Below are 9,530 nucleotides of genomic sequence, written 5' to 3' on the forward strand. Positions count from 1 at the left end.
GTGCCAAATAGCAACACTCTTATATCTATGGGGTCGTACAATCCATGCAAATGATGTTTACCTATTCATCATTTCTTGACTAGTCAACCATCGAAAATAAACTTTGACAACCATATGTATAATCCATCTAGAATGATATGTATATATATATATATAATAATTGACCAAAACATTACACAAATTAGGTGGCACTGTTTTTTTAAAACAACAAATCTTGTTTGAAATAAATATAATTTTCACTAAAAAAATCTGTCGTATAATATTTTAGTACATAATAATTTTGGTGCTTATAAGATGTATTAATACATAAATATTAAAAAATATGTATGTATTAATGTATTGTTGATTGGTGTGATTTTTGATAGATAATGAGATGTCACTATCCGCATGAAAATGCGTCTTTGTTGCTAAAATCCACGAGAGTGTTGCTGGTTTTCCACAACAAAATTAAAGTAGCTATATACATATATATATACATAAAGCACATACTACACACAACATAACTCATGTTCCTTAAAATTAAATGACCTAATTTATTCCATTCCCAACCTATAAAAATTAATATAAATATATATTTAAAAAAAAAAAACCTGTTTTCTTTTACATTTTCTTTTACTTTTTCTCCAAGCATTGACAACTACTTCGAAGAAAGAAAGTGATAGACTTGTAACCGTTGTGTCTAAGTGAGTCCAACGTTAATACACAACCTCTCTCTCTCTTTATCTTCACATTCCTTTTCCATCTCACAAATTTGGTTTTTTATTTATCATGTTAAAACAATTTATACATACATATATCCGTGTATATATATTGATGCCGTTTTTTTGTTAACTTAAATTAAACAAAAATACCAGAAGAAACAAACAATATAGACACAATATTTTACGTGGTTCAGCAGTTAAAATCTGTCTAGTCTACGAGTCTGTATTATTCACTTTTTAGAATTCTCTCAAATCTTTCTAGAATCAATTATGCAAAGTTTTCTGGATACAAATTTCTCAATCCCTACAAATGAACTGTTCCACTTTATTTATAGAGTGATTTACCGAATATCTTCCCACAAATTTCGGAGAGCTATTATACAAATAAATTAAATAAATGCAATTAAATACATACAGTTACTACGTACACGTATATATCTCATGATATTTGAGATTTAATAACAGATTACATGATCCCTTAAACATAGGGATTTTACAACAATAAACATATACACAAAGCTTACGAGCTTGGACACTAGACTCACACGCCTTCGAGACCGTTCACCCATCGCGAGCTCGACACATTAGTTCGCCTATGTTCTCAACAAGTAACGTTGACGAAATCATCCTTTTCGAGCTCACAATGCTTGAGCTCGAACCGTCTTGTCTGATGGTAGGAAGTAAATCAGGAGATTTATACAAGTGTTGAACTATTATCATTGTGGCTTCGAGCCTTACTTATAACCTCAGAGCTCCTTCGAGACCACGTAGTTTCCAAGCTCACCAATCTCGATGTTGTCGCATTTACTGCTTACCGAGATTGTCCTTGACTTTCTCATTAATCCTAATTACATGACGAATATGCTTATTTTGAGCTTACACCTTACGAGCCTGAGTTTCAAGAACAAAATTTTCATCCTCAAAATCTAGGTGTAACAATATATATATATATATATATTACTTACTTTTCACCCAATTTTAGCCAAAGAATGAACTTGTTTTAGACCGTGTATTATCTTAGTTAATGAGATGAAATTAAGGGCATTGCAACACTAATTGTGTTATATTATATTTTGACAAATATATATTCATCTGCCCTTATTATTTGTAAAAAAATAAAATAAAAATTGCATTATCGTAATATATCCTAATATTAATAATTCGCTTTACATTTTTTTAATGGGTTAATTAGAATGGTAATATTAAAGCTTTTATTGTAGTGAAATTATTTGCAATATTGTCTTCATATTTAAATTACTGATTAAAATTTTAAAGAAAGTGAATTATGTGGAATTATCTTAAATTATTACCCAAGTGAATAATACTGAGGGTAGGTATTTTCCTTAATTATGTAACTTAGTTTTTTTTTATGACTTTTTCATGAGCATAATAATAATTAAAAAAAAAGCAACTTTTTGTTCTTTGACTAAGTCATATAAGAAGGAGTCATTGCATACATTTCAATTTCAAGATGTGTGAATACATAACCACTAAAATAGGTAAGTTTTTAAACATGAATTTGGCATATGGGCATATCATCAAACTTTTAAATTACTATTACACTTTGGAGTTATATGCTCCAGATAATGACTAATATATATACCAAAATAATAATAAAAATTATTGTACACAGAACAAGCTTAATTAATATTAAACACGTACCATGTATTGTTTGATGAGATAATATATTGCATATAAGCGACTACAACGCATCTCCTTTTTATGCAATACCGGTGCATCATTTTTCTATTTTCAGCACTTGAATAAATATAATCTCAAATTTTTTTATATGACGGTACATTATAGCTATCTAGAACATCCTACAAATTTTCAAGAAATTCCAAATAAATTATGGTACCGAAAATATGGTCTAAAATGTCGGTTGCACACGCGCCTGTTTTTTGTATATGCGTATAAAATTTGACAGTTTGAAATATGTTTTCGGTTTCGTAAACTATTCAGAATTTCTTGAAAATTTGTAAGATACTCTAATAATACCTACAATGTACACCGTTATATAAAAAAAAAATTGAAATTATATCTATCCAGGTTCCGAAAATAAAATAAGAATGCACCCATATTAAAAAAAAAAAAGCGTTGTAGTAGTTATATATATATATATGTATACTCATTCATAATTAGTTAAATTGCGTGTAGTCAAACAATAACTTGTTTATAACAAAGAGACTGCTTCATGAGCTGCATGTGCCTCTCTCTTTCCTTGTTCTTTTTTTTTTGCCTCTCTATAAATATATGTCACAATTAAAACTCCTCTCAACAATCAAACACTTCCATACTCACAACCTCATCCTTTTCTTCTTCTTCTTCTTCAAAAGAAATATTATTTCCTATTAATTTCGACCCCGAAAACTTTCCTTTTTTGGCAAGTAACCAAGAAAATGGTGGCCATGGAGAGCACTAGTAGTTTAGGTGAGATTGCTTTGAAGGTGGGTGTTTTTGTGATAGTGCAAGGCTTGGTTTATGTCATTCTTTCAAGCTCTTCCAATGTCTTCTCCAATAAGATGAGATCTCTTAGCTTCAAACCTGCTCGCTCTTCGAGTATCAATCGGATCCTCGCCGCCATCTCTGACTTTCCTCTTGGCAGCGATCAAGCCTCGCCGCCGTCTCCGAGGACTCCACAGCTGTCATCATCTCCCAAACATCAATTTTTTGATCATACCAATAATGAAGATCAATGTTCTGAGTATTCTTAATTCTTCAAGCCATATAGTAACAGTTATAGTACTTTATAATTTGTAAATATACATAGTAATGCTTATTTTTTTTTAATCTTTTATTTACAATATATAATAATTATTATATATTGTAAAATATAGTTACAATTATAATTGTAACTATATAATACTATCTTGTAATATTTTTTCATTCTTTATCTGGCTGTTCTCTCTTTATTACTCTCTTATAATAATTTCTTTCTCTTATTATATTTTGTATTAGCTTATTTTTGCATGTCCTCCTTCCTTTTTTTTCTGAATATATGAAAAATAAATAAATATATAATTTTTTTTATGTAGGGGTATTATTTCCTCCTCTACCATTAGGGGCTTTTTTGTTTTGATATATGGAGAAATTATAGCGTATATTATAGTTATAATAGATCGATATATCATCAGATTTCGAGAAATTTGAAATAATTTATAGTGTCAAAATCAGGATTCAAATAATCAATTTCACTTGAGTTTAATTTTTTTATACGTGTGTAAAATAGATTATTTGTACCCTAATTTCGACACCTTAAATTATTCGAAATTTTTCGAAAATTTGTGGAATACTTGTTATAACTATTATATACAGCGTCATATAAAAATAAATTGGGTTATAATTTCTCCAAATATCGAAAATAGAAACATTTTTATCGATAGAAATAAAAATATTGCCCCAATGCCCTATAAATATATACGTGTATATATATATATATATGTTTAATCTATTATAATATTGTTTCGTTTTATTAATTTATATGAGACTTCCAGTTTACTCATCATAGTTTGCTCCCAATCAAATTTTCATATCTATTTCTTAGTGTACAAGATTCCTCAAATATTGAATAAAAAACGGATTTTAATTTGTGGACAATTTACAAGGACTCTTAAAAAATCGAATTTTGTAGAGTAAAATTGATTTGAAAAGAACTTATAAACTAGGGAAAAAAATTAAGAATGAAAAAGTTGGGTCCTAAAAACCCCCACTTAATTTTTTTGAATTTAGCATTCATAAAATGACTTAAAATCATCAAGATTTGGTAAGTATTTAATTAATTATATATCCCTTAATTTTCATTATTCACTACTACAAAAATACTCTTTTATGACACTTTTTTAGGACACTCACCTAGATACGAGTTTTAAAAATTATGTATGTCCTAAAAGTTTGATTTTTTTTTAACAAACACATCTTGAACTTTTTAGGATATTCATTGCGAATTCTTAAAAAATTTCTTTAGGACATGCGGTGCAAGTCCTAAAAACACATGTGTGTTCTAAAAATTTAAATTATAAAAAAATCACAAATTCCCTTCAATCCCTCAAATCACTCAATATTATGAAAAAAACACAAAAAACTCAAATCAGTCTCTCTCTTCTCGGTTCTCTCTCTCCTGAAGCTCCCTCTCTCTCTATCTCTAGCTCGTCTCCGAACAGCCAAATGGCCGCCTTGCCGTCACCACCGAATGCCATGCGCGTGCGCCGCCCCACGAGATGCGCCGCCCCCCGAAACCTCCAACCCCTGAAGCCCAGCCCCTCACGCGCGGCCTAAGGCTCTCAAAGTGCATCTCGAAGTTTATGCAATTTTGGGTTTTCCCAAACTATCCGGCCACCACAAGATGAACCACCACCACCATATTCCTTGCATCTTGGGCTTAAACCCACTAAAAATGCGAGTACTAAAAAACTAACGCGAGCCGTAAAAAAATGGCCGGACTAAGTGGCAGCACCGCCACTCCACAATGGCCATTGGATCTAATAGAGGACTCGTGCCCCACAATTCCTAAAATACCTTTTTTTGTAGTAGTAGTAGTGATTGTTATATTTATTCTATAATCAACATGAACTTGTGATATCCTTTCACGATATATTTTAACAATGTCATATTAATTTTAACATATATATATATTTTTTTTTTTGTCGGGAATAGATTTTATAACTATTCAGAATGTAACGGAAAAAGAGTACAAATTGGAGGTGGGATTTCCTCCAACCAACAAAACTCATTGTCTAGCCTAAGGGCATGCTTTGCCAAACCATGGGCCAAATTATTAAATTTTCGGCCAACATGTGACAGAGTTACTCCTGAAAAATTAGACAATAAAGTTTTAATATTAATTTTAACATATATTTTTTGATCTGAAAAGAATTACAACATACGGAAGAGACAATCTTAATTTTAAAATACATCACATAAAAGTAATGATTTGTAAAAGTGACGTTCGTTTCTTAATCCAAATAAATTCAATATTAATATATATTTGACCTATATATATACTATTTATGTGCGTTGTACGTAGGTACAATCAATGCAATCTTGGTATATATATAAATATAATGGTGTTTTTTTGGCACGTTAAATGCCCAACACTATATAAGATGATATCTTATGATTGATTATAGCGATATCTCATAATACTTATTAAATTCAAATACATGAGACTCAATATTTGATTGTATCAATAACAGTATGTGACCTCTTTGTGATGTTGGGCATTAGATGTACCCTAACATTTCTCATATAAATAAGTATTCACCTTCATTCCAATCTTAAGTAAATGTTATTTAAGTATATATTATGCATCTATTGACTAGAGTCAATAAACTAAATTAAACTGTTGACAACAAGGGTACCCTTATAATCTTACCATAGAAACGTTACAAACATATGTTATATATGTATTATTGATTAATATATATATATATATATATGCATATATTCTTGATCAAATTCTTCATTGGTTTGATTTTTAATTTGATATATGAGATCTCACATTCCGCACAAAAGGTAGCAATATATATAAAACACATACTACAAACGACATCAGTTATATTGCTTAAACGACCTAATTTATTCCATGCATTTCCAACCTATAATAGTTAATTTTCTTATTTTTGTAAAAAAAATATCCTCTTTCTTATACATTTTGTTTTACTTTTTCTCCAAGCTTTGACGACTTTCAAAGAAAGATAGTGATGTTAGAATTTTATATGGACTAATATAATTACAAACATAATTCTATTATCACAATCATTTTCTAGAGTGCCTATAAAGACCATAATGGGATGGTTAATATTAATCTAATTGCAATTGAGGCACATGGTAGCACCCTAAAGACTATATGTTGGCCCATTAAATCATAGTCCACCATATCTAATAATATAAGTCCAATAGGCCCAATATACCCCTTAGGGTAAGAAGGCATATGAGACATATATATTGAACATATATGTTGTTGGGAAAAACACTGTGGCATATGGTTTGGTAAGGGTTGCTCTCCATAAGATCTCTCTTGTATTGTTTTCTAATATTGTCTTGTGTAGATCGTGAGAGATTCAAGGATGAACATTGGAGACTCAATGTCAGGTATGTTTCATCTCTATATATTCAATTCAATGCTCTAAATAAAAGTGTTCCTGGATTATTGTATGAGCATGCTATGTTGATTTGAATCTGATTTATGAATTTATGCTCATAATATAATTTATATTTAACAATTGGTATCAGAGTCAGGTTTTTTTATTTTAGAGCTTATTGTCAAATACCCCAATTTTTTGTCATTTTTTTTTTTACAATGAAATTTTGAATTGGGCTATGAAGAAAATTAGTATATTAATCATCAATGGGTTCAGACCATTTTTTACAAAATTTTGGGGAAATTTTTTGAGTGTTTTCGGCCATGGATACCAATTTTTTCCAAAAATTTTCATAGATAAAAGTATATATAATTGTTGATTTTGAGAGTTTTTAACCCAAATGGAGGCCGGAAATTGATAGAGGATGAGATGTGGAGCAAAACCCCTAAAAAAGAGTCGAATTTGGTGGCCGTAGATGGTCTATACGACCGGGTCACGAACCGGGTCGTGTAGACCCGAGATGCAGACCCACGGGTCAAAACTGGGTGACAGGGACGATAAAAACGACATGTCGTTTTGCCTCTGTCAGAAAAAAACGACATGTCGTTCGTACGGAAACGACACGTCGTTTGACGTCTGAGGGGGTCGAATTTTTTATTAAAAAACGACACGTCGTTTTTTAAAAAACGGCACGTCATTTTTTGAAAACGACACGTCGTTTTGAGGTGTGAAGGTCGATTTTTATAGTGACAAACGACAAGTCGTTTTTGTTAAACTACATGTCGTGTTTTTGGTAAACTACATGTCGTTTTTGGTAAACTACATGTCGTTTTTTGAAACTTTTTTTAAAAAAAAATAATAAATAAATAAAATTTAAAAAAAAAAAATTTGGGGCGCGTGGGGGCGCGTGAGGTGTCCTTTTTTGGCCAAATTTTTACCATTTCACTCCTATTCTTACACCCTATTTTATATATGTTTTTGCACAAGATTAACCTATGAATTCTATTCATAATTGTATTTGTATTTAATCTTTTGTGGCATAAATCTTATTATATATTGTCAACAATTATTGTTTATTTTCTTGCCTGTCGTAAGAATAAGCATGTGAATTGTTTGGTAATGAGGAACATTTAAATATTAATTTATTTAAATTTTGTATCATCCTCCAAATTTGCATTAAGATCCATACAAGTAATTACTTATCCTATCGATAATAATTGCTTGCTAAGGATGCTTAATATGGTGAAGAAAATTTATTAAATATTATGAATCACAATTTATCTATCCTTTCGATAGTAAATTAATGTATTTGATTATAATGTTTAATAGATTGTTCTTACCTGTGTATGAGTTCTATTTTGTGTGTTTGTCTAAGAACTCTAGCATACATAATGATCATTTGTTATTTTGCGATCATATATTGATGAGAAAAGAGCACAAATGACATGGTTTATCATAACATGTATTTAATAGTTATTGCTCTTGTTTCTCATTCAGCTGTAAGCATTCCTAGATCTCCTGCCGTCTTGACGCTGAATGCAACCAACCACAAGCAGTGGATTGAAAATATCACGATGAACTTGACCTTCATGAAAGTGGACTTGGCCTTGAGAATTGATGCACCATCTAAGCCTGCTGATGATGCTACTGAGAAGGATAAGAAATCTTACGAGGACTGGGAACACTCCAATCATTGTTGCTTGATGCTTATGAGATATCACATGGACGAATCCATTCGTGATAGTATTCCCAAGTCTGAGAATGCAAAGGATTTTCTTGCTGCCATTAAGGAAAAGTATAAGAAATTCTCAAAGAATGAGAAGAATGAACACTTGAACATGCTGCATCACACTGTTTACGATGGTTCAGGTGACATCAGGGCTCACATTGACAAGCTCATGGGCCACTATCATAAACTTAAGGCCATGGATATGGACCTTGGTGAGGATTACATGGTGTGGTTAGTGATGGAGAATATTCCATCTCAGTTTGATTCAATCAGATCAAGCTACAATGCTCAGAAGGAGCAATGGACTGTTGGGGAGATGTCTGCTATTCTTGCCAAGGAAGAGGAGGACATGAGAAAAGGTAGGGCAAGAAGTATCTCCATGGTGACGAACCCAAACAATCCTCACAAGAGAAAGTTCACTTCCAACAACTCTAGTGACCAAAAGCATCCTAAGAAGAAAGCCAACCATCCTAAGGGAAATGGGCAAGCTAGCTCATCTTCAACTGGTCATAAGAATGAGTTTTTCAAAGGGAAGTGCAACTTTTGTCAATGCTTTGGGCATAAGAAAGCTGATTGTCGAAAGCTCAAAGCTCACTTAGAGAAGAAAGGTAATTGTCTTGTGATGGTTTGTTTAGAGTCCAATATTATTGATGTGCCCTCAAACACTTGGTGGTTAGATACTGGAGCTACAATTCATGTTACTAATTCCTTGCAGGCAGTGACAAACCGAAGAAGACCGAGTAGGTTGGAGGAGCATGTATACATGGGAGACGATACTAAAGTCAGAGTTGAATTGTTTGGGACTGTCAGACTGCAGCTAAATACTGGGCATTTTTTGGAGTTGCATGATGTTGCTTATTTACCCTCTATTAGGAGGAATTTGATTTCTGTATCTATTTTGGATAGACTAGGTTATAGTCTTCATTTTGGATCTGGAAAACTGACTTTGTATTGTGACTCTATGTTGGTTGGAAATGGAACTTTATGTGGAAACTTATATAAGCTTGATTTACATGATGT

The 9,530-nt window shown here is 31.6% G+C and overlaps 1 protein-coding gene across 2 annotated transcripts; it reads left to right on the plus strand.

The window, feature by feature from the left end:
• The first annotated feature begins 6,628 nt into the window (after positions 1-6,628).
• Positions 6,629-9,530, plus strand: LOC133783827 (uncharacterized). 2 transcript variants are annotated; one of them, XM_062223448.1, is made up of 3 exons: positions 6,629-6,791; positions 8,279-9,118; positions 9,226-9,530. In XM_062223448.1, the coding sequence occupies exons 1-3, from the start codon at positions 6,767-6,769 to the stop codon at positions 9,252-9,254; spliced, it is 894 nt and encodes a 297-aa protein (XP_062079432.1). In that variant the 5' UTR covers positions 6,629-6,766; the 3' UTR covers positions 9,255-9,530. The 2 variants fall into 2 exon arrangements, with proteins under 2 accessions (XP_062079432.1, XP_062079431.1); XM_062223447.1 differs by lacking the exon at positions 6,629-6,791 and having other exon boundaries at positions 8,007-9,118.

Source organism: Humulus lupulus, chromosome 6 (assembly GCF_963169125.1).
Source record: "Humulus lupulus chromosome 6, drHumLupu1.1, whole genome shotgun sequence".
NCBI lineage: Eukaryota > Viridiplantae > Streptophyta > Magnoliopsida > Rosales > Cannabaceae > Humulus > Humulus lupulus.

What these genes read in the sequence shown, in the direction of transcription:
- LOC133783827 (XM_062223447.1), top strand. Translation starts at nt 8,227, where the DNA reads ATGGTTTATCATAACATGTATTTAATAGTTATTGCTCTTGTTTCTCAT. An exon ending in AGCTCACTTAGAGAAGAAAG is followed by an intron (nt 9,119 to 9,225) that starts GTAATTGTCTTG and finishes AATTCCTTGCAG; the next exon opens with GCAGTGACAAACCGAAGAAG.